We start from the raw sequence: 25,094 nt of genomic DNA on the forward strand, positions 1-25,094 counted from the left end.
CCTGAGTTACTCGATATTTCCAGATACCTATTATAAAGCAAATTATTCCGTCTCTTATATATCGATATTCAATAGCCACCCTAGATAAATACGACGTAAATAGATTTGTATGCATGATAAAGTTGTTCAACAACTCACAAATATTGCCCTTAATCGAGCTTTATAGGCTGCAGGATATTCCACGAGGATCGCAAACCCGGTTATTGATCTTAGTTTAGGTAGTTATTCGACTTCTCCTTGCATCGATTTGCTAATGTTGTTGGTTGAGAATGATGTCGATCATGTGACTGAGCCTCACATATTAGATGTAGCAATTATTAATTACCTAGTTGGATACCTAATTATATACAAGAAACCATACACAGGTCTGCACTTCATAGAAAGAGATTTAACTTATTGAATAGACGTCGGTGAAAACTAAAAGAGCTTCTATTCAATTTTGCGAATGATTTATATAGTCTTAATCACTCCCCTTATCAACTATAGCCTGTTGAGTCACTTGTCTGCCTTGTCAGACACGACCAGGGGGTCTGGTGACATGGTAGGCATACCGTCCAGATCAGCTGCCACGAAGAGAGGCTGTATGAAATATAATTACATATCTACTCTCTTTCCTTATTCTTGCTCGTCCTGCATCGTAACCTATAACTTGACCCCCTGTCCCTCAATCTCATAACCACCATCTCCAACCGACAAGCCCAACAAGAAAACAACCACTTACTTTCCTAGCACTACTAGAGACTGCACAACACAAGCACTGTATTGCGGATATCTCACCAAAGCCAGGGTAAAAATACCATGGGTAATTGCATGAGCTCTTCGGCACCAAGCCATGGCTCATACTACAGAAGCGGAGCCAGAGCTGGGCATGGATCCGGTCATCGACATACAGCCGGTTACTCGTCAGGCCGTTCGTCCCGACGAAGACCAAGAGCCGATGTCCGGATAGGCGAGAGGGATGTCATAATCGAGACGTGGGGGGATTTCGACTGAAGGGATGTGTTTTAGCGGTGAAGCAGGAGCAGATACACGCGATGTGTCTGGTGAATAGGGGTTTACCACATATACAAAGAGCAAGCTACCGCAGAGCATTATTGTTCGCTTATACGACGCTATATCATCATAATTATTAATACATATCACCCCCCCTAGCTTTACTTTTGACAACCGATTTGAGTTCTTTTCATTTCTGGTATATACCCGAAACTTGTACCGCGATTGCGAGAACCGACGGTCAATTAATCAATTCAATATTATATGTTTTAACGCAGTCGGTCAGTGATATCTCGTACTGGTCCATAAAATAGACCTCTAATATACAACTCGACGGTCTTGGGTAAACGAATCGCTTTTAGCTAGCAGCAGGGGAAGAAGCCGAGCAACGTGGTAGAGAGGCCGGATCTATTAACTCAGACGATAACATAGAAAAAATATAGGTCCGACAGCCCTAATAAGTTTTAGCCGGATCTCTATGGAACTATTATGGATATTATGGATTGGCCTCGGGAATGTCAATACACATCTGTTAATACACATCTATGGTAACAAGGGTAGACCTGTTTAGAACCGTAGCCTTAGCGCGCTCCTACACGCGCACAAAAATTAAAGAAGAAGAAGAAAAAAAAAGGAAGGTTGATTTTTCTCAAATTAATGAGAAGCATCAGGAATTGAGCCCGATGCGGGGGTCGAACCTATGGCAACGGGTTAGTACGAGGATGACCATCCTAAGGATTATTTATATCTAGACTTACCCGCAACCTTGAGATTTCTTTTCTCTCGTTTCCACGAGAACCTTAAGAGTCTCACGCTCTACCGATTGAGCTAACCGGGCGGGTTTTGGTGGAAATTTGCTTGGTTAGGTGTGAAGATATTCAAAGGCGCAAACATGGGTTGGACGACCACGCTATCATATCACAGGTACGGATCACCAGTGCTCTTGACGTCGGGTTCTCTAAGAGCCTGGGCAAACCAAGCTATCTGCGGTCATCTGGCTAGACACGGGTGTAATAACATCCTACAAGCCCGAACAAGCCAAGGAAGCTACGCTCGGATGCCGGTCGGCGTATGACTAGCCGGTCGGTATGTGGGTCAAGCCGGAAGGGGTGCCGGAGATGCTCGGGGACAACTTACCTAGGTTAGGTATGCAGTGACGAGGATAAATCATGGTCATCTCAATCTCGACATTCTGCTTTCTTATCATAAAGTGTTATATGTTTTTACCGTTACGGATTACAACGTTTGTATAAGTAGACTAGTTCTAGACGTAAATTATCACGGCCGATCTTAACAGGAGAAGCACCTAGACACCTGAGTATTAAGAACACTCTCATACTAAGCTCATACGAGAAAACATCTTTTCATTCTCGTAACTAGCAGTAAAGCCCAGTAAGGGTATAGCTCTATGTCTTACGCATGATAAAATCTAGTTATCATACGTACTAACTATGACTAAGGCGAGCCTCTGATGAATTCAATAACTTCTATATTTCGTAACCGTGTGTGTGTATTGCCCGCTCGCTTATAACGCCTGATTAATCTCAAGCCAAAGTTCAAATATGTCCCTGGCCCTTGAACCGCAATACTTGCCTCTATTACTCCGTCTAATCGCGTTGATATCTCGATAGAAAACAGATCTAAAAAAGGGGTGAAGAATACGACAAAGGAAAAACATAAAATATTTAGTGGCGACTGTTAGACGTCAAAGCACCCGATTTATCTACGAAGCATGCTGATAGCATCGTTCGTATTCAAAACAATCATGGCGCTAAGCTCAACGCGAAAAAGCAGACATGCTCCGGATCTCGGCGTCCTCCTCCTCGTACTCGGCAAGTTTCTTCCCCGGCAGCCGAATGGCCCTGTCCAGCGCGACGGGCAGGCCTCTGTGCCGACCTCTCAGCATGACCAAGATCATGATGATCTTGCTTCCCGTGTGCATGCCCCCGCTCAAGCTGTAGCTCTGGTCGGGCAGGCCGATACTGATGCCGATATTCGTGTAGCCCGAGACGATCTCGAACAAGATGTTGAAGACGCTGTACGAGACCGGGTCGGTGAGCGAGTGGCTCGTCTCGATGAGCGTGATGAGGAAGAGCATCAGCGCGATCCACCACACGTCGTGGCTGAGCTGGCCGCGCACCTGCTGCGAGACTAAGCTGGGGGGGCCGGCCGGCGGGTGGTTGAGGAGAGAGTGCACCGAGGCTCGCCCGAAGTCCATAGTTTTGGCCCGGCTGAGCGGCTTGATCGCCGGTGCGGGCGCGGGCGCGGAGACGCCGACGCCTTGGAAGGCCGTCATACGACGCTGGAGCTGGCGGCCTACGAATGCTGTGCCGCGTCGACCGACAGAATAGAGCATCTTGATGGATTTGGTAGTCGGCGCTCGCGAGACCGCGTCCCAGTTCTTATTGTTGGTCGTGACTGGCTGGAGTCCGGCTTCATCTAGGATGTTGGCAGCATCTTCCTCGACGATACTGCTGCTTGCAGAGTGGAGTTGTTCCTCCTCAGGTTGGTCGCCTTCGTAGATACCCAATGATCGTTCTTCGTAGACGTTGGAGTTTCGCATGGTGATGATGTGGGGGTAGGCCGCTGTATAGTACACGACGAGCCAAAGTACTAGAATGTCGAAGTACATGGCTGAGGGTGATACTATGGCATATCCTCCCGAAGGAATCGCTGTTCAGCCCGTTAGTTCAAGATCCTCTCTAAATCACCAAGTATTATTGTCATAAGGGAAGACACTTACAGAATCCCTGGAAGAGCGCGTCAAAGATCCGCTGGCCGACGGGAATAGCATCCATAGTCGGATTTCCAATGCTGAGAAGCAGAATCAAGACCCAATCCACTATCACAAACGCTCCAAACGTAGCCGCAAACATCCAAGTATCCTTGGCCGGAAACAAACTGGTATACACGCGACGAGGGAACTTCAGGATAAAGTCGAAGCCCTCCTTCCAGACGCCGTACTCCCTATCTTTGGAACAAAGATTCAGGAGGGTCGACATGCTCCATATTATAAACCGCATGAAAACCGGGAAAGCCGCGGGGCCCGCGAGCGACAGCAGCGTGACGACGACGAGCAGGAAATACGAAGACTGGAAGGGTATGAAGCCGGCGTCCAGGAGCGTGAAGCCGGCGTTGTTGTACGAGGATATGGCCAGGAAGATGCCCGCCCACCACGGGTTCTGGGCGTTGACGGCGGCGGTGTCGGCTGCGTAGACGGACATCCAGGCGCCGAGAGCGATGGCGCCGAAGAATTGGCACAGCAGGAAGTAGACGATGACGAAGAAAGACAGGAATTTGAGCGAGCGGTACTCGACGCCGCCGAGGTACTCTCGTTGGTCCTCCGACAAGTTGAAGAACTGCCCGTTCCTCCCGATGTTGCGCTTCTGCTCGGTTAGAAACGTCTGCACGTTGAACCCCTCGAACGCCGTCCTCGATTCCGCCGTTCCAGAGCGTCGTCTCGTCGCTCCGCTCTGGTGAGATTGCGTCTGGTAGATCGAATGCGCGGTTGTCGCCGAGTGGCCTTCGAGGGATTTGCCCTCTTGGACGGGCTCCAGGAAACCAACGTGGTGCTGGCCCCTCGCATTTTCGACGTCGATCTCTGAAATAGTTCCCTCCTCGGCAGCAAGCGCCCTCCTGGTTGACGAAGACAGGTTCCTCACGTGGCCAGTAGGCCGGGCCTTCTCGCCGGCGCGCCCCTTTCCAAACGACGACATGACCTGCAGCCCAAACATAGCACCCGTCATGCCGACGATAGCACCGGTTCCCGACACCTTCTTCTTCCGCTTCTCGCGTTCCATCTTGACGATATCCTCGAACCGCTTCTCGAAGATATGTTTCCGAAACGCGATCGTAACGTACGAGATCAACACCTGGCTCCCAATCATCATCAACACGCACAGCTCCACCTGCTGGAACGTCGTCAACTGGCTGACGTTGACGGTGTTGAGCCCGGACGCAGTCAGCGCCGACATGACCATGAACATGCTATCCCACCACCCGACGCTGTACTTCGGGGCCGAAGCGCCCCAGAAGATGAGCGTGGCCACGATCGTGGTGCCGATGAAGTACGCATAGTGCAGCGTGATATAATTGACTGGGGGCAGATACGGTTTTATGGCGTATGCCGCGTTGGCCAGAGTGTCATGAACTTTAGGATGTTTGTCGCCGAAATCCTCCCACCATTGAATCCCCATGGCAGATATGGCAGTTATGGCAGTATATGGCTGATCTCTAGACCTTAAAAAAGAACGTCTTGAAATTTCGGTCCAGCCGCGACGGCGATTTAATAGACAAGAAGGAAATTATTTAATGAACGAATGACTAAATAAGTGAATGGGTGAATGGATGAATGAATGAATGAATGAATGAACAGCGGTGGGTTTCGGTTTTTTTCTTTTTCTTTTTCTTTTTCTTGTGACTCGTCCGGAAGTTTGGTTGCCTCTTGTTTTTTCTGTCTAACAACAGAGCACGGTTTATGTGCTGACCAAAACGCAGATAAGATCACCAGGGTTTGCAGATATGCCCACCCCGTAGGATTCTGTATGTCCAGTTTTCCAAAGTGACATCCTATTATATTCATCGTGCCACCGAGTCAAAGAAAAAAGAATTGATTGATTTCTTTATTTCAAACAATCGCTTGTATGTTGTATAGCTCAACTAACAAAGATATTCTTTTAACTATATCTATCATATGCGTATAAGCTAAATAGATTTGCCCTATTATTCCTAATCCAAGAACCCTATGCAAAACACTAACAGATTTCAGACCCTGGCAGCCCTGCTGGCTTGGTTAATGCTTGATGATCCCAACTGGCCGGGGGTTGCATTGCGCCATTCTCGTGGCAGCGTGGCAGCGTGGCAGCGCGTGGTAAAGCATTAAACGCGGAAGATTAGACACTACGTCCCCCTTAACATTAATATGCCGTATTAATACAAATTTGACCCATTACTTGTCTTATCCTAACCTATCATGCCATGGTTAATATAATATAACAAAAGAACTTATAATAGCCTATAATATCTACATCTTTTCCGTTGCAGCTATAGGCTTGTTTGGCTTCTTAACGGACTTCCACTGTAGAGCACAGCAGGACAAGAACGCCAAGCCGGCGAGAGGGATTGCAACGAGAAGGACGGTATGTAGTGCTTCGTCGTACAACTTGAGTAGGGCGGGAAGCTGCTCGGGCGGGACAACCTTTCGGAAGGCGATGGCCCCTGCGCCGACGATAGCACGGACGTCAAGGCCTGGAATATCCGTCTGTTCGATGAGATCCGCGAGACGGTTCTGGAAGACACTATTGCCGACCGATATAAAGATGGCTCCACCTAGCGATTGAGACGCGACGACGGCAGCAGTACCGACCGCTAAGTCGTCCGGTCCGAGAACCGTCTGCACCGCCGTAAAGCCCTGCTGAATTGACATACCGAATCCAGCCGACGCGAGAATTTCGAATCCAATCCACATTGCCGTACTCATGCTCGGGTTGAACAGCGTGATAATACCACAGCCTACGGTGCCGATTGCGCTGCCGAGAATGGCCGGCGGTGTGAAGTAGCCGACGACCGACACGAAAATCCCCGAGAATACGGAAAATAAAGCGTTTGCAACAAAGTACGGGATCATGGCAACCCCTGACTGAATGGCACTGTAGCCTAGAATGGACTGGAACCAGATCGGGAGGAAATACGTATGGATCAGCAAGGCGCCGTAAGTAAAAAATGCCATCAGGCATGATGCGGCGACGGTCCTTTGCTTGGCAATTGCGGGCGGGATCAGAGCACGATCTTTCTTCCACCGGAGCCATCCAACTAATACGATTGCCGTCACGCCGGCACCGCAGAGCAGACCGATAACTTCAGCGCTCGCCCAATCGGCGCCCGTGAGAGTATATTCCAAGGCCAAGAATAACATCACCGCGGCGCCCAAGAGAATTACATTCCCGACGAGGTCGAGGCTGATCAAACGCTGTGTGATTTTCCCCTTGGACCCCGTGCGCGGTTGCGGGTGATATACCAGTATCATCACAATGATGGTTACGGCACCAACCGGAAGGTTAATCCAGAAGCACCATCGCCATGTCTGCATTAATGTCAGCATGTCGGTTCTTCGACGGTTTAGGGGTTATACATACAACTAGATCCGTAAATACACCTCCGATGAGAGGGCCAACAGTAGCGCCAACACCGAACCTACAAAATTAGCTTGCCGTGATTGACATTCAGGGGTTATAAAGTGCTCACATTAACCCAACCACTGCAGTATATATCGGCCTAACGTTTAATGGTACAGCCGTAGCAACTATTACAAAGCTCCCGGTTAAGATGCCTGCGCTGCCAAACCCGGAAATCGCGCGTCCGATGATTAATGTTGCTGAAGATGGCGCGAAGCCGCTAATGATAGAGCCTATTTCAAAAACAAACATGGAAAGAAGATACGACCATTTGATGTTGAAGAGAGTGAAGACGCGCCCGAAGACGGGTTGGAAGGCGCATGCCGTGAGAAGGTATGATGAGCCATACCAGCCAATGTCCGCTGTAGATTTGAACTCGGCGGTAATAAAAGGAATGGCCTATATTCCATGTTAGTCTCCTATTCCGAGCTTGAAGCTTTCTCTGTTTACTCACAGTTGTTATGATAGTTCGATCTATAGAAATTAAGAAAACGACTAATGAGAGACCGATAATGAGTAGAAGTAAAGGGATTCCCTGTAAGAACTGATTCTGGTCGGCAGCTTCGGTTATTGTGACGGAGGACCGTTCGCTTCGCCCATCGCTATCTCCTTGTGGTTCCGGCTTATACGGCCGCGAAGTCTTGCAAAATTGCAGCCCCGGTTTCCCAGGGTGTCTTTGCTCCCCGACGGGCGTGACGAGCCGTTCCTTGGGAGTAGACGAGACGATTCTGAACTTGGCGTCATCTGTTCTAACAGTCGATAGATGCCGGAGATGAGCCGAATCTATCAGAAGATCGGCCAAGGTAGTCTGCCTGTCTAAGTAAACTTGGCTATCCGTCTCGCTGCCTCCGTTCAACGTTTTGCTCGAGGCCGTGGAAATATCCCTCGAGTGGGAATACTTCAACTTTGAAACGCCATCGATGAGTTCTCCGGCGAGCCAGAAAGGAGAGGCCGCGCGAAGCGGAGGGAGGCTCGATTCAGCATCGCCATCACATTGCGTCGAGGAGAGGCTGACCCTGCCATCGTTAGAAGTTGCGGATAGATACACTGACGAGGTACGATGGTTGGCGTCCTCCTCCATCGCGCATTTACTATTATTTCCGGGTTCGACAGGTTCGATAACCAGTGCAGCTTCGGACCCAAGTCCAAGTCGAAGATAGTGAAGACAGTAAGAAAACATCTAAACGAGCGTTGGAGACCGTGTTACCCCAGTCACATAGGTACCGGCTCACCGTGGAGGTACGACGTCACTTACACGCCTACCTACTCGGTCCACCTCTTCCGCGGGTATGGCACCTCAATGCTAATTTCCCAATGCCGATTGCGCCTAGACCTTAGCTCGCAGTTGCGCAAGCAAGCCCCCACGAATAACAAGCTGCCTTGTTTTTCCCGCAGATGGCGCTAGTTCTGGATGATTCGATCCCGGTAAATTACCTCCTCTCCCATTGGAAGAGTTTACAAAACCGCTTTGCCGACATGGGATAAGTTGGAATGTCTAAGCTACGAGTGATAAAACGGCATACGATAGAGGATCCCAAAACAATGAAGAAAGCGTTAGCAAATACCATGCATGACAAACAAGCTCCGAGTATAAGGTCGGCGATCACTATTAACGTCAAAACAGAAGCTTAGCGACTCTTGGACCAATAGTAGGAAGCGAAACAAAAGCTGGCAAGATTCAATAGCGCTGTTGAGCTGGCGCTGGAGCGCGGCGATGTCGATCCTACCGTTGCTGTGGATTCGGTGGATACGAGCTGAAAAAGGGCCGGTCTAAGCTATGAAGCTTAAGAGTAGCCAGAGTAGCCAAGGGGTCTTTAGAGTAGAGCATTGGGTGAGCCGGGTGAGTTGGCCTGTAGGAGATACCAGGGGCGAGACAGCAGAGATACCACAGTAGAGACAAGAAGAAGACGCTATCATGAATCGGAGCTTGAAAGGGGAAGAGATCTGCGGCCCGCCGTCTTGGAATTTAATAAAGTGGGTAGGTGACGGATGTGGACCGAAGCCACCGCAGCAGCTGCAGCAGCTACTATAGCCACCGAAGCCCGGGACTAGTATGTACCGCTCAAATGAACGCTGTTATCCCTTAGTCTTGCTTACATACATAGTACCTATTTATGTATCTATTCATGTACCTAAATCTTTAGTCTTTTTACTCTTCCCGTTTCAGTACTTCGTAACACTTGTAGCAGAAGTACCTCCTACCTACATGCACATGTATCCTATACATGCCACAGTCAACGGCGCTACAGCATACCTGCGTTCCCGGGTTGCGCAACTAATGCGTAGGTAGGTAGTGTTCGCGTAGGGGTTCAAGATGTACCGACTACCTAGTGTACCTAGGTACAATATCACCAGGTAAGACGGCCAGCAGAGACATTATTCGCATGATGTAAAAAGTCCCCTAGCGTCGAGTCTTATGGAGCCTCAGGTCTTACTCGAATTGGATGTTTTGATGTTTACCATCCACGTGGCTTGCCGAGAAGAGACTATTGTACTCGGTGCTGTCTGTCTCCGTCCTTCGTGCAATAACCTAACTTTGGATTTCCCCAGAACTGGTTAGACAAGATATCGTAATCCCACCAATGCTTATTATTGACGTGATTCATAAGTGTTCCGTTCCTTACCATGGTTCGATTTGCCCCTACCTGCATGTTCGTCGGAACTACTGAATATCGAGGATGCTTTGTTAGGCTATTAAATTCTACTTACTTACTACGCTTTATAGGGGTACACCGTGATAGTCTGTTTATACAAAGCATAGGTAGGCAATAAAAAATGGTTGCTATCAACACAAGCTAATAGCTTGACAGCTTTCAACAGCTAAGAGTTAGCTTGACGGCTTTCAACAGTTAAGAGTTATTGGTTGGTAGATAGGTATAACTAAAAATAAAAATAGCTTGTTTCTTATCTCGCTACGTAACATTCAGGCTTCTTTTGGATCCCAGCGTAACCCTATCTATCTTGACACTAAACTAACCTAGGTATGTCCCTGGCTTTTTTTTTCAATGGAGAGGAGAAATTATTTTGAGTTACCCTTAAATTCGGTCTCAAAGTCGCAAAGTCGCAAAGTCGGGAATAACTACAAAATACTTACACATGTAACATTTTGCTTCGTCCTGTTTACTCCCACGCGCACACGCGACCGACGTGGTCGAACCAAGCTTCTCCAACTGCGAGATAGAGTTGGGGGTCATCTCGTATTAAGATTAGATAGGTAGAATATATTAATATTATCAGAATACGCAACCGCCGCCCTTATGTATGACCCCTAGATATGTGACTACTATGACCAATCGTTCCAAAGGGACCGAGCTTTATTCTGTCTATGTTACATTGACATGTACGTATTATATTAGCTCATTATACTTTCAACTACATACATGATGCAAGGTATGTATGTGAGTATGTAGGGTGCCGTATGCTAGGGATATGGTACATTAATAATGAAGCTGTCGCTATAGATGGATGGAATGCAAGTGATATATCTTGGGAACGCCACCGTAATCAATGTTGATGACAATGAGACGTGATACGAGACGATCATAATAATTGCGTCTTTTTCAAACGCGCAAGCTGCATGAGAGTGTTGACTACTCCAACAATGCCTGCACCGTCCGTGTGTCTTCCCAAGGCCTCGCAGTCTGCACCTGCGAACTCGGCCTCGAGATTCTGTTGGGTCTGGCCGGCAAGGAGCTGTGCGGTCTCAAGCCCCTTTTGCCTCCGCGTCTCAATGGCCTGCATTGTGACCTCGTCTAAAGTTTTCTCCTCGGAGCTATCCGCCGGTAATAACCCGGAAATCTGTAGCATGAGTTCCGGTGAAACAGTCTTACGGCCAGATTTAAAGACGCATTTGCTCAAAGCTGTGGCAAAGATATGCTGGTCCGGTTTGACCTCATTTTCCATGTCGCTGCTGTTGGGCGATACACTGTCAAGACTCGAGTAACGAAGTTGGTCCTCGTCCAATTCTGCAGTGCTATTCCGTCGACTCCGGCTTGGTGACTGCTCGGGGTATAGTGAATAATTCTTTGGCTTGGCGGCATCCTTGCGGACAAAGTGGGTTACGATATAGATCCATTTCTCGTCCCAGGATAGAATTTTAGACCACATTTCGTACTCTTCATACGGACGTACTTCGCGCTTGAAGTTGCACGATACAGCGCCGAGCGCAAGGCCGAACACGGGCTTCTTAGACCCGGTGTATGCAGCGGTTCCACCGCGCATCTGATCGATGCCCTTCGCAAATAATGTACAGACTAGATGAGTTCGTGCGATATCAACGTCCGCGAAATATGATGAATTAGATTTGTGCATGTTGAAGTCAATCTCCATGAGTTGCGCCGTGGAAGAGGTGATGATAGGTTGAAAGATATGAGCAGGTGTGAGCGGCACAGCTGGCCGTTGTGTTCGTAAGATAAAACGGAAAGCATTAACAAGTCGAAGCTTCAGAGTATGTTAGCTTCACGATAGTATAAGTATAAGACGAGAGTTACTTACGTGCCACATAAACGGCATGTTCTTGATGTTTAATACGACGAAAAAACATAGTAACGTAAACCAGAGCGTCGACCATGTTAGATGAAGGTATATTAGATCTGCAATAGAGGGCCTAGATGATTGAATCTCGGCTAGGGGACTTTCTGATGAAAAGTCATAAGTTGATCCACGGCTCTGGTTAATAGAGCCTAGGATGTACGTCGTCGACATCTTGGTTGGATCTGGACAAAGGAAATTGTGAAGGTTGTAAAAGTTGGGATCTATTGTATGTAAGTTATTAATCTCTTGTACTGGCATGAAAGATTGGCATGAAATATCAACATGTGTTTCGCTGGGCAACATCATGTAAAGGTCTCACAAGATACGGCAGTTATCCGCAACGTTCCCGCACGCATATATGTTAGGAAAGTCCAGCTGAAAGACAGGAAGCAGCCTAACCCGCGCCCCGGGTTGTGATATCATTTTGATGAAGGATGACATGGTCTAGCCTCAAGTTGTGTAGCAGTTAACAACGGAGAGAGAAGAAGCCCTAAGGTGCCCGCCCACCCTTTGTCTATCCGTGCTGTGCGGAACTTCTTTCCCTGCTGCTGCTACATGGGTAAGGTACTTACTGTAAGTCTAGGCATTATGCTACTTTACTTGCTCATTTATCATCGAGCTAGGAGATGACATGTCAAAATAGGTAGTGATTGACATCGCTGAATCATTGACTAATCGTTCCGTTCCTCTGGATTCAGATATGTCCAAACTAGGAGGAATCCCACGATCTAGTAAAGTCAAAGCTGTAAGTCCTTCCAAGTCAAGTAAACGACCGTGCTCTTTGTGGAGAATAGCGTGTATGGTGACGGTGCGCTGGGTTGCTAGGTTGCTAGGTTGCTGGACAGCCCTCCAGGTCTACCCGGCATCGAGAGCATCAGATGCCCTAGAGGGTCCAAAAATGTCTCAGAAACTGTTACTAAAATGTTTCCAAGTTAAAAAACCAGGTTACGGTTACGCTAGGGCTTTCGGAGAGCGCGGCAAGTAGGAGGCCAGCCTATCTTCCTGCATAATATTCTGTACGATACATATCGGGCAACGTGCGTAAGCCTTCTTCCCCCTAGGAACAAAAACTATTCTCATCCGTAGAAAATACGAAAAATAGGGCACCACAGGTTACATCACTGTCACATGTGGGCAAGTATATTTTGATAAGAAATTTTTGGTTGCTTCGGGTTGAGCAGTTCCCGGTACCGGTAGTCCAGAATAGCGTCTTGTAAGCGTAACATCTTTTTCTTTAAACCCGCCGGTATGTGACGCTAAGCTAGCCGTCTTAAGCGAGCGGGCGGAAATAGCGTATTGAATACCAGCTGAAACATTGAAGGTCCTATTGAATAAAAACAATTAACTACCTAAACGAAAGGGGGAAAAGTGAAAAGCTAGTTAAGCTTTCGGCACATTAGGGGTTTGTGTGACGTGGCTAAAGCGACGTTCATCAAGATTAAGCAAGATCTTATACATATCAATGCAAAGCATAATACATCTTTTAATTTTGATCTTGTAGTTAAACAGTGCTTAACCACAACTCAACTACTACATATAGTTAGAAGAATTCACCGGACAAGCAACATTTTTGTCAGTATGTATATAATAATAAACTAGGTAGTTATTAAAGGTAATATATAATATTGCCACGATGATTCACATATTGCAAAGTATTATCGATCGATCTTGATCACATAAAAAGAAGCGGATATCTCCAACGGCCCGTTATGTAACGTACTAAAATAAAGAATTAGTGTACTTGACTGCAAGGGTCGGTAGTTGGGTACCTATAGTTCGGTAGTACAATACCCATGTACATAGTGAAACTTGCAGAAGCGAAGGAAGTATTGAATACCAAAGTACATAGTATTCACGATTTGTGGATGGAAAATTGGCGATAGCTATCGGATTTAGAGGATTGAGTGCCTTAACAGGGTTTAATAAGGACAGGGTTAGTGTAGAGCTGGCAAGAGAGGCTGAAGGACCCCTGTAATCAATGACTTTGTTCCTTGATTATTGCTTGTACTAGAGATGTATCTAGTACATTGCTTATGCTCCTGATATGTGATTGGTTCAAATGTTGTTTCAGTACCTCTATTATAAGGTAGGTACCTAAAATCAAAACAAACAGGAAATAAGCTAGGCTTGCGGGTTGGGTAACATTTACATGCCACAGCAGGGTGCATTGACCACTTACAAGGGTCAAGGTGATTTCCGCCCTGCCGATTCTCTTGGCCGTCACGCCTCTTTTTCAACTTCACGCCAACATGATAAATGATAACCAAAATCCCTCCCCCCTTGGCTTGCAGACAACTACCGGAACTCGAAACGCCATAATTTATTATGCTTTCAAATAATTTGTTTCTCTTTATTGCTATGATATGAAATTTTTGCCGATGACGCTAGGCTTAGAACAATTCGAAAATGCGTACACATTAGACAGCTGACATTAGACTAAGAATTATATATTTTCATTAGTTTGCAATGATAGACAGGGACGCCTACTCCATCCCCCCCCCCGGACCATGCTCCCGTTCCCCCCCCTTCTAGATCTTAGGAGAATCTGACAGGTTGACGATTAAGTATCCACAGTCCATGCAAGTATCCAAGCGTTGGGCTTGAATAGGTAAAGCTGACAGAAAATCACTTTCTGTAAACCATCGAACTGTTCATATGTTCCACTCCGCTGCAGCTGTCGGCCACCTTGGCTGCGCTCTGCCTCATGGATGAGACGGCGTGCTTGTCTGACTTCTTATTGGCCCTGCGAGATGATGCCTTCCTGTATGTGGCGATATAGAACATGATAAAGAGCACTAAATACGAGCTCAAGATCAGGCAACCACAGACGGCAGCGAAAGGCTCACCCGCGCATCGCCCCAAATGCGGGAGATACGGAGCATGGGCACTAGCAAAGTAGTCCCACGATGCGAAGTACACAAATCCTGTCACCATCGTTAGCGTCTCCCATCTCAAAGAGTAGTCCGGTCAGGGTCTTACCAAGGTCGAGAATGAACTGGCCAATCTGCATTCGGGTAATCCACTCCTTCCACCAAACCTTGACACCTCGTGCGCTTTGGAAGTAGTACCAGTACATCACGACGTGCACAGTCAAGTTCAGAGTAATCGGGACCCACGAAACCGACGTGTGACCGAGCAGTTGTGTGTAGCACAGCAATGCCGTTGCCGGATGGTGGTAAGTGTGGAGGAAGGTAAGAGGCTTCTTCTTGACCATCAAAAAGACAGTATCAATGAGTTCGATGTATTTGGTGATGTAGTTGAGCTGCCTTGCATTAGCGTTTTCGTCGCAGTTGATGGGTCTCGACCTTCAATACTCACATAGTAGAGAGTTACGAGCTCGTCAGTCCAGCCCTCTGCGCTGCAAATGTTCGAGTACAGGCCATGCTTCCAGATACTCGGGGCTAGTTGCTCGATGAAGAGAACTAGGAGGCCACCGCTCAGTAGTGTTAAGAACAAGTTGTGAGCCTTGAACAGACCGTTCAACTGCAGCGGCTCGCGGTTGCGCATAAACTCGCGGCCTCCGAAGATGACAACGAGATACAGGACGATCATGCCAACGGTCTCTGTAGCGGTCGACATCGGAGTGACCCCCTCCTTGAACCTGAACTCGTTTGCATGATATCCCGTAACGGACATCCAAAGCTTGTCAAAAGCCTGCCACGGCGCGATCTTGATCACGCCGGGCGAGGCCTGAAAGGCATGGATAGAATCAAAAGACATGGCTAATTAACAAATATGAGAATAATAGGGAGGTCGACAAGGCCAGCCGAGAAGCCCAAGTGTAACAATATTGAAAAAAGAATTCTAGTAAAAAGCGTCTGGTTCTATCACGAGTTTTGAAGTTGAATGTCGTTATTATTATAAGCGCCCGATGATCTGGATAGAGATTAAGCGATCGATGTCATACCGCGTCGACTAACAAGCTAGCCTACAAGATCAACCGGCTGAAAATGGATAGGTTGAGCTAGCAAACCTAGTGAGTTTAAGAATAATCCCGGATACTCGATCGAAGTTATTCTATTCTAGGGATTTAGTCGACTCTATATTAGGTACCCCACATAGAAGACGGTATGAAGGTGCGGTTACACCATTGCTTTTGATGCTAATTACAAGTAAAACAGTACATCTTTCGGGCCTAGATGATGGCATATTTTCAACAAAATCCTAACAACTGTGGATACGCTTGTTTCTATAGTCTCGGACAAAGGCCTCCCCGGTTGGGGTATGTGGCTCACAGATATCCTAGACAGGTATGTATCTACTAATTCCCTTTCTCGTTTAGGATTCTGGAGGCTATCGATATGTCTTACCTGAGAGGGCTTTATGGCATGTACCATGATATATGGTATGCTCAATAAGTCACGGTGTGAAGGTTACATGCATGTGATTGCAACTGGAATCCTTGTTTGTTCCATTCAGAAAGCGTGGTAACTTGTCCACACACTCAAATTGTAGGACCAGTCAGATCGACATAGTTGTCGCCCCCTGTTATGCCTGATAAGAACTCATCGGTCTAGATCCTACGTCCAGCTGACCTGATAAGTACCTAGAGTCAGCCATCGCCAATGCCAAAATATCGCCAAGCCAAGATCATGGACAGTTCCGCACTCGCCGGCGATGTATTTTTTTTTTTTAAGAAAAAGAGGCTTTACGTCAGTAGGATTTACTATTCAAGGACTTATCCTCTAGTGCCGCTCACTTTTCACTTTTTATAGTACCACTAAGTAGTGGAGTGGTCTAGTTCTTAGAACCCGGATAGCTGGGAACCGGGCTTTTCGGCGATATTGCTACGTGTACCAAGCGACGGTTATCCACAAAACGGTTACGGGTCTAAGTCGTAATAGCGTTATCGACAGTTGAGCTATATCGCATATGCTCCTGCAACGCCCCAGCATAGATGACTTCCATATTAGTGCCGTTGGCTCGTGGGTAGGTATTCAGACCTAACGATGCGTAAGGTCGATAATTGCAGCAAAGATCGACGTCACATAAACTTGACGAATACCTGTCCCGAGATTGCGGGCTGAATAGACCAAGTTCTGGGTTAGTGCCTAGGTACCTATGCTTTTGAACCCAGTTCTTGGATCTAAGTCCAGCCCACTGGGACTGGGTGGCCTTCCGTTCTAATCTCAGTAACCCCCAAAGCCCAAGACGTGCCTCGAAATTAGGTGGACCCCCTTCTCAGACGTTGTCTTACACGCCCTCTTCCAGTATGGCATCATCACATATTTCAGTGTGTTCCCATTCGTCTATCTATATAATATCACTCTTTGTTGATCTTATCAGCCCCGGTCAACATGTCCGCGACCTTACACCAAAGTTGAATCTCATATACTCCCTCTCCTCCCGACGCTCGGCTTCGAGGTCTTTGTTCTTGTTCTGCTGTCATTCCAACATACCCTTTCAAGATGTCCAAAGTCACCATGACTCCGGTCCTGGCGGCGACGGCGGCCGCCTCGTTCTTATATGCGCGTCAGGCTGAACTGCCAATTGCCTCAGTGGTCGCAACGTCGCTGGCTGTTGTGCTTCCTCTATACGTTGTCGTCTGGCTTAGCTGGATATTTCCCTTCTATGTGTCCGAACTGAGACATGTACCGACTGTACCGGGCTTCCCTCTCTGGGGCCAGTTCTTCGATATCATCACGCAAGAATGTGGTGTGCCTCAGCGGAACTGGCATCAGCAGCACGGTTCTATCGTCAGATACTTCTTCCCTTTCGGTGCGGAACGTCTTTCTGTTGCCGACGATGAAGCCCTCAAGCAGATGACTGTCAAGAACCCTTACAACTACCCTAAGCCTGTCCGCGCCAAGCTTTGGATGGTCCGCATCCTGGGTGAGGGCGTTCTACTCGCCGAGGGGCAAGAGCATGCTCACCAACGCAAGTCCCTCGCTCCGGGCTTTTCGATCCAGTCCATCCGTGCACTCGCTCCGGTCTTCTGGGAGAAGTCGCTTCTTCTAGCCAAGTGCTGGCGCGAGGAAATGGCTGCTGAGGGGGTCACGACCAAGTCTTTTGAGGTACTCGAGTGGCTCAACAGAACTACACTGGATATCATTGGCAGCGCCGGCTTCGGATACGAAATTGGCTCGCTGCGCAACCCCGAGACGCCTATTCGCGAGGCCTATCGCCTCGTCTTCGCTTTTGATATTGGATCTCGTATTATGCACGGAATTCAAGCCTTCATCCCTGCCTCCAAGTACCTCCCTTCCAAGATGAACCAGGACATGCAGACTTCTCGAAGCATTATTCTAGACAAAGCTACCGAGATTATTACCGAGAAGCAAGCGCAAGCAGAGAACAACACCGGTGGCAAGGATATTATTGCTCTTATCGCCCGTGATAACAAAAAGATGAAGGCTATGGGAGAAGCTGGTCTTTCCTTTGAAACCATGCGCGACCAGATCATGACCTTCCTGGGTGCTGGTCACGACACTACAGCAACTGGTGTAGCCTGGACTATCCACTTGTTGTCCACCCACCCCGAGATCCAGTCCCGCCTTCGCGAAGAGATCAAAGACTTCATGCCCTTCCTATTTGACAAAGAATCCCGCTTTGACCCCGAAACAATTGCCACTGCCGACCCCGATCAGCTCCCTTACCTCGACAACGTCTGCCGTGAATCATTGCGCTACATCCCTCCTATCCCTATGACAGTGCGGCAATCCCTCGCCGACGACCAGCTTGGCCCTTACAAGGTTCCTGCCGGTAGCGTTATTTACGTCCTTGCAAATGCCATCAACCGGTTACCGATGTACTGGGGCCCTAACGCCGATGAGTTTGACCCAGATCGGTGGGATGACCTACCCAAGACATTCACTGCCAATGCGTTTATGACTTTCCTTCAAGGCCCGCGCGGTTGCATCGGCCGCAAGTTCGCGGAGATCGAAATGAAGATTCTGCTATGCTGCTTGCTCAGCATGTACGAATTCAAGCGTGACTTTGACACGCCTGATCCCGAAGAGTGGAAGATGTGGCGATTAGTACTACGACCAAAGGAGGGCGTCACCGTCAAGGTTACCGCCATCTGAAATGCATGAACCATACTCTGCCACTTATTAACAATTAATTCGTAATTTTTCATACCGTATATACATGGAGATAATTGGGAAATTGAGAAGTCGGAAACAAGGACTGGCTCTCTGTTGGTGGCTACGGTGTTGCTACATACCTAGGTATTCATGTTTAAAGTCTGTAAGACATGTAAATGAAGGCAGTCAAATTAGCATGGTTGGGCACTTATGAGATGTATGTATGGATTACAATAACTACCTATTTAAAAGTTCATCACCATTATTATGCCTTACGGGTGAAATAATTGTTATCCACGAAAAAACTAATCTACATCAATTCCGATGTTTCTACGCGCCTGTGGTATTGTCAAGGTCCTTCCGAGGTCATGTTGTGAGCACCTAATAATCAAGCATGCTTCACAGTTCCAGCCTTGCTGTGTTATACATACCACCTAATACGGTGGGTGATGGGGTGATTTCAGGGTCTTGGTAGCCACCAATAGTAAATAATATTAGTCAATGTGAAGTATCAAACGGGTATGTAATGTACATGAACGAAGGTATCTGAGACAAGGTAGTAAGTAGTAACAAGACAACTTTTTAAAATACATTTTTCCTCCCAGACAACAACAATTACAAAGCCAAATCCCCTAAGTATGTGCCTGAAAGATGATGTGTTACGAGCTTATGTTTTTGACAATGGAATCTACCGTGATGGGGTCGCAGGCTGAAATGCCAATGCCCTGGCAGCTGTTGTCGTTGCTTAGGTTGAGATCTGGAGCGATTTTTGGACTCAGGTCAAGTAGGCTGTTACCGCCGCCGTTGGTAGCAGGGCTGCTGGTTGGGCTGGTGCTACTGGTAGGAATAGGCTGGACAGGGTATGTTGCAGGTGCGGGTGTAGTTGTGGTTGTAGATGCTGCAGAAGATGGTTCAACAACCTTGGCCTCGTCGCCACCGTCCTTGACTGTGTTGGTGACATCTGAGCCGACGGTGATGGGATCACAGGCGCTAATGCCAATGCCCAAGCAGCTGTTTTCATTGCTCAGGTCGAGGCCAAGGTCGACATCGGGGCTCAGGTTGATCAGAGAGTCCCCGGAGCCACTGTCGTTGGTGCTCGGCTCTTCCTTAGTCTTAGCCTTAGAGCCGTCGTCATGTACGACGGTGGAGTTCTTCTCGGAGTCGACGGTGATGGGATCGCATACGGAGATGCCTAACCCAAGGCAGGAGTTATCGTTACTGGCATTGAGCCCAAGATCGAGATTGGGACTGAGGTTGATGAGCTGGTCCCGCTTGTGCTCGGCTAAGAGTATCGGTAGGCCGTGAGCTGCGCCGACGAAAGAGAGAATGAAGTAGGTGAAGGCGCGCATGTTGACCGTTGACCGTCTAGCTCTAGTCTAAACTACGGAGCTTTCGGGCACCAACAAAATAAATAAATAAATAAAAAAAATAAACAATAAACGTCACGAATTTGTGTTTGAGAAGTTGGAAGATGGGGTTCTACAGAAATTCTCAGCTTGAAGTTTTGCGTCAAAGATGGAAGAACAGACACTCATATCTAGGGGATCGACATTCTCCTGCCTATTATATCCAGTGCTGTACCATACCCTATGTCCTATATCCCATAATATCCCATAATACCTATCCCATATTCCATATTCATTATTCCATATCCCGTGTGGATACGCAAGACTTTATTTTACTATGTACTTATTGCGTCGATCGTCAGTGGCTGCTACAAGTAATCAAAGCTAATTAAAACTATGCGAGTTGTGCTCTGTTTTTCGGTTTCTTTTCCAAGTATCAGGGCACACTATCTTCAGCCCGCCGCGTCTAGTCCGTCTAGTCCGTCTAGTCCGTCCAGCCGAGCCAATGCCCGATTCAGCACTTCCCGAATAGGCAAGTTCATCGACAGGGGGGAGCCTTGCTTTTGGCTTTTAGGCCCTCGAGTCACATCTCACTTACATAGTAACTTACATAGGTTAGTGACTTACATGGTACATATCCCCCGCTGCGGAGACCCGAGTTTCCCCCCTTATACATACCCCTGACAAGCGCGTTGGGGGTCAGACAAATCTGTCAAAGTACTCAATACTTTGAATAACTAACTACCTACATAGGTAACGGCATAAGTTACTTTGCATACTTCTCTCATGCACTGCTGGCTCCATACGAAAGCCACCGGCAAAGAGACCCGACCAATGGGCGAATAATCGATGACGATCTTCATGTTATCGCTTGAGCGTGTCGAACGGGCTAGAAAACTTGGCCGTTGTCAACAACACTACCATGTAGATGGCGAATAGGTACCTAATGAATAATTCTACAAGTCGCGTCACGGGCACATGAGCCTGTTTGGCGCATTTTTAATATGTTTTACTTGGTGGATATGTATGTATTCTTAGATATTCTTAGACACGGTACCGAGGAAGTGGAATGGCTACAAATGCAGGGCGGATGTAAGGGAGAGGATATGATAAGTAATGACATCCACGACAACTGCACTGGTAAGATGGCAAATACCCCAGGATTCATTCTAATTAGCGCTTACGAGGTAGTAGCAGAGGTCGTTCTTTATGTTGGCCCTGAGACGGAAACTGTGGAGGAACCAATATCTCGCTGAAGAGTAACGGATAGGACAACGATATAGAGCATTAATCTAGGTTAGGTACTCTATTATATCCCTACATCATCGTCACTATAGCAAGCACTAGGAGTTTAGGACTACGAAAAGCCATTCCCGGAGTTCAGAATAACTCCATTTCTTTCTTTCTTTCTTTTTGTTGTTTTTGTTTCTCCCAGACGCGCTCAAGATGTTTGGGATCACGAGCAGCGCCCTCGTCCTGCTCGTCGTCTTCCTGGCCTGGACCTTTGCCAAGTCCAAGCTCAAGAAGCGCCACAACAATGCAAAGGCTGCAGCACTCGGGTGCCTGCCGCCGCCGGTCCTGCGAAGCACAAATTTGATCGGCAACTCCATATTGCGGGAGTCCATGAAAGCTACCAAGGAGGACCGCGGGCCCCAGTACGTGGCCGAGAAGCTGGATAGCATCTCGCCGGACTGCCATACCGTCAAGGTGCCCATCATCGACTATGAGATCCTCGTCACGCGCGATCCCGAGAATGCTCGCGCGCTCTTCACTAGCCCTGACTTCGACATCAGCCACCACCGCCAGCTGAGTTGGATGCCACTCTTGGGCAAGGGAATCTTCACGAGCCGGGGCGACATCTGGAGGCACAGCCGTGCGCTTCTACGGCCGCAGTTCGCCAGAGAAATGATCAGCGACCCGCAACTCGAGGAACACCACCTGCAAAACCTATGGGGACAGCTCGCCGCCGACGCCACGACCGGGTGGACGTCCAAGGTCGACCTCGCGCCGCTCTTCTTCAAGTTCACCCTCGACACGGCGACCGAGTTCATCTTCGGACAGTCGGCCAACTCTCTGCAACAGCACGACAGCGCAAAGGACCTCAGCCGCCACTTCAACGCCGCCAAAGTCTGGATCGACAAGCGCGGCGCCCTGGCGAAGTTCTACTGGCTCATGAACAGCAAGGAGTTCAAAGAGCACTGCGCCGCCATCCACAAGTTCGCCGACGGCATCGTAGCCGACCGCCTCACGAACCCGGAGAAGCGCATCGGCGGCGGCGGCGGCGGCGGCCCTGACCCCGAAAAGGGGGCCCGCTTCAACCTCCTCAACGAGCTCGCCAAGGAGACGCAGAACCCGCAGGAGCTCCGCAACGAGACCCTGCACGTGCTGATCGCCGGCCGGGACACGACGGGCTGCCTCCTCGGCTGGGTCCTGTACTTCCTCGCGCGCCACCCCGCCGTCTACGCGCGCCTGCGCAGCGAGATCCTGAACCGGTTCGACGACCGGCCCGCCGACTTCCGCTCGCTGAGCCAGCTGCCGTACCTGCAGTGGGTCGTCAGCGAGACCCTGCGCGTGGCCACCGTGATCCCGCTGAACGAGCGCATCGCGCTGCGCGACGCCGTGCTGCCGCGGGGCGGCGGGCCCGACGGCCAGGCCCCCGTGTTCGTGCCAAAGGGCACCCAGGTGCTCGTCCCTCTGTACGCGATGCAGCACCGCGCGGATATCTGGGGCGCCGACGTCGAGGCGTTTCGCCCCGAGAGGTGGGAGACGCATCGGGCTGGGTGGGAGTTCATTCCGTTCGGGGCTGGTGCGAGGAAGTGTCTTGGCCGTGAGTGTTTCCCCCTATTGATTATTGATACATGATTCCATTCCCCATCTCCCGCCTCCCAATTTCACAGGCGAAGGACATCAGCTGATAACCATCTGCAGAGCAATTCGGACGCCAGGAAGTCAGCTACGTCGTGTCGCGGTTCTGCCAGAAGTACGACCGCATCGAGAACATGGAGGAGGGCGACGGCAGGATCCGGCTTCATCATGCTATTGAGAACCGGTCCGGCACTGGTGTTCAAGTGCGGCTGCACGAAGCAAAGGCTTCTTCTTCTTCTTCTTCTGCGTGATATGGTCTGCTGGGATAACTCTATGCTCTACATAATGGATCAGATAGATAGCTTAATATTGTAATGTCTACGAACTAGATGCGGTGGATTTGAATACACGACGGCCTGTTAAAGTATATTTTATTGTTGATGCTCGAACTTGACTATCTACCCCTTAATATACCTCGTATATATCTTCTTGTGTGCATATGTATTTACTTCGCTAGAAAACCAGCCCCTTTCCCCTATTCTACCACCCCTAGTGTCATCTTTACTTCATAAGAAACTCCCCGTATAACTCTTTAGCTAGCAGCAGTAACTCCATAGGACAGTTATCTAGCGAACGCTAGAACTACTCGTCGATATATTACGCCCATCTCTATAATAGATCACCACCAGTATAACAGTTCGACTAGACTACCTAGCCCAGATCATCCCATCAGGATCCAGTCGCAGTCCACTTCCCACGTGGTGAACACGACGCCGCAAATGCAGATTCCCTTATCCTACCGGCCGTAGCAACGCATAGAGGGGGCGCCTTGAAGAGGACAAAAGGCAAATCCTTGGTTTAATAAGTCACGATGCCATATTCCAAGTTCTGCGCACGAATTATAGTCATTAAGTGCAGCAAGTGAAGCCACCACAAAGCCAGCTATACGCATGACTTGCGCCCCTTTCGCCGCCCCGAAATGTCTCAGATAGCCGCGAGGAAGATTACAAGTGGACGCCCCGAGGATACCTGCTTACTAGGCATGCAGGTAACACGGTTTATATCATGATTCATCGATACCTGCTTCTGATGTACCCCAAGAGTATAGGATACCTATATCCACTGAATAAACAACAGGTGTGCCACGAGCCTATTTGCCTGCGTGCCTGTGACGGGTTTGGTGTAGGTGGCGTTTCCATACAGCCACCTCTATGTAAATATGAGAGGGTTGGTTGGACACGGTGAGGCGAAGGTGTGGCTGCATGAACTGCCTTATTCTGCAACGTAACATAGGATATGTTTTCTGTTTTCTCCTTCTTTGTGGTGTGTACTGAGCTTGTCCTTGCTGTGCGCCTCGATGCCGTAACTATGTTACACTACACTAGGCGAGGCTTGACATCCACGGCTCCCCAATTTCGGGACATCTAGATTTGACGTGGACGCTTGGTGGTGTAGGTATTGTAAATAGGTACAGCCCTTGCCCAGAGCCTAAGGTTAGTACGTAGTGTAGTGTAATATGGATCGTTTATGAGGGCAGCATCCGATGAAATTCAGAAGAAAAAAAAGCCATCCCGGTATGTATCTTGCCCGTGGGGATACAGATATGGCTACCACTCAAGCGATCAGCGATGCTAAAGACTAGTAGATGTACCGTAGATAATAGCCTCAATAAGTTAGTCTCGTCCACCACGAAATACCACCACGAAATACCACCACGAAGCATGTGTGGCTTGGCTCCGGATGCGGCGCAAGTTCGATCGGAGGCCGCAAGAATGGTCAAATTAGAGGACATCGCCCGGTCTCGCCTAATTTGAGGTAAGACAATAACATCAGCTCGTCTAGACGTTGCTGCGCAAACAGCCACGAATATGGCGAAATTGTCCAGATCGGTCCAGCGCTAGAAACACGGCTAAGCTCCCTTGCGTGTTTGTATTTCTGATGTGTTCATTTCCGGTCTGTCTATCGACAACGACCACAAAAGGTACGTACACCATTATACAAATAGTACGCACATAGTGTCTCGGGAGATCGCCAAGAACCCACCAGTATATGTATGGCTCACGACTCGTGAGGTACCCGGTTCTTCCGAATGACGGGAATAAGGAGGGTGTGTTGATTGAAGCTGCCCGTAACTACCAGCAGGGGTGGCTTGCACCATGGGCAGTTTTTCATCCAATACCAATGCACCAGGTATCCGGCCATTTCCATGAGGCTCATGG

The 25,094-nt window shown here is 48.6% G+C and overlaps 7 protein-coding genes and 1 pseudogene across 8 annotated transcripts; 2 read left to right on the forward strand and 6 right to left on the reverse strand.

The window, feature by feature from the left end:
- Positions 1-1,670: 1,670 nt before the first annotated feature.
- On the reverse strand, positions 1,671-1,831 carry F4813DRAFT_t91 (annotated as a pseudogene). The gene has a single exon. The product of its transcript is annotated as a tRNA-OTHER (tRNA).
- A 457-nt stretch (positions 1,832-2,288) lies between these two features.
- Positions 2,289-5,622, reverse strand: F4813DRAFT_118104 (TrkH-domain-containing protein). The gene is made up of 2 exons (XM_049238565.1): positions 3,737-5,622; positions 2,289-3,666 (listed from the first exon to the last, which is right to left on the reverse strand). Exons 1-2 carry the CDS (start codon positions 5,187-5,189, stop codon positions 2,771-2,773), a joined length of 2,349 nt encoding a protein of 782 aa, XP_049098932.1. The 5' UTR covers positions 5,190-5,622; the 3' UTR covers positions 2,289-2,770.
- F4813DRAFT_397223 (MFS general substrate transporter) lies at positions 5,604-8,247 on the reverse strand (the record flags this gene model as incomplete). The annotated part of the gene is made up of 4 exons (XM_049247923.1): positions 5,604-7,075; positions 7,128-7,185; positions 7,237-7,565; positions 7,621-8,247. 4 exons carry the CDS (start codon positions 8,245-8,247, stop codon positions 6,017-6,019), a joined length of 2,073 nt encoding a protein of 690 aa, XP_049098933.1. The 3' UTR covers positions 5,604-6,016.
- A 2,459-nt stretch (positions 8,248-10,706) lies between these two features.
- On the reverse strand, positions 10,707-11,870 carry F4813DRAFT_390310 (uncharacterized protein; the record flags this gene model as incomplete). Its single annotated transcript, XM_049246995.1, has 2 exons — positions 10,707-11,606; positions 11,661-11,870. The coding sequence occupies 2 exons, from the start codon at positions 11,868-11,870 to the stop codon at positions 10,707-10,709; spliced, it is 1,110 nt and encodes a 369-aa protein (XP_049098934.1).
- Positions 11,871-14,324: 2,454 nt separating this feature from the next.
- F4813DRAFT_390311 (GNS1/SUR4 membrane protein) lies at positions 14,325-15,419 on the reverse strand (the record flags this gene model as incomplete). The annotated part of the gene is made up of 3 exons (XM_049246996.1): positions 14,325-14,623; positions 14,679-14,961; positions 15,018-15,419. 3 exons carry the CDS (start codon positions 15,417-15,419, stop codon positions 14,325-14,327), a joined length of 984 nt encoding a protein of 327 aa, XP_049098935.1.
- A 1,152-nt stretch (positions 15,420-16,571) lies between these two features.
- F4813DRAFT_118318 (cytochrome P450) lies at positions 16,572-19,111 on the forward strand. Its single transcript, XM_049238570.1, has one exon. It carries the CDS (start codon positions 17,108-17,110, stop codon positions 18,722-18,724), a length of 1,617 nt encoding a protein of 538 aa, XP_049098936.1. The 5' UTR covers positions 16,572-17,107; the 3' UTR covers positions 18,725-19,111.
- On the reverse strand, positions 19,054-20,269 carry F4813DRAFT_118301 (uncharacterized protein). The gene has a single exon (XM_049238569.1). The coding sequence runs from the start codon at positions 20,071-20,073 to the stop codon at positions 19,384-19,386; it is 690 nt and encodes a 229-aa protein (XP_049098937.1). The 5' UTR covers positions 20,074-20,269; the 3' UTR covers positions 19,054-19,383.
- A 1,152-nt stretch (positions 20,270-21,421) lies between these two features.
- F4813DRAFT_118283 (putative N-alkane-inducible cytochrome P450) lies at positions 21,422-23,563 on the forward strand. The gene is made up of 2 exons (XM_049238566.1): positions 21,422-22,897; positions 22,999-23,563. Exons 1-2 carry the CDS (start codon positions 21,517-21,519, stop codon positions 23,184-23,186), a joined length of 1,569 nt encoding a protein of 522 aa, XP_049098938.1. The 5' UTR covers positions 21,422-21,516; the 3' UTR covers positions 23,187-23,563.
- The last annotated feature ends 1,531 nt before the right edge of the window (positions 23,564-25,094 follow it).

This window comes from Daldinia decipiens (assembly GCF_022478715.1).
Source record: "Daldinia decipiens strain CBS 113046 unplaced genomic scaffold F4813scaffold_20, whole genome shotgun sequence".
NCBI classification, from domain to species: Eukaryota; Fungi; Ascomycota; class Sordariomycetes; order Xylariales; family Hypoxylaceae; genus Daldinia; species Daldinia decipiens.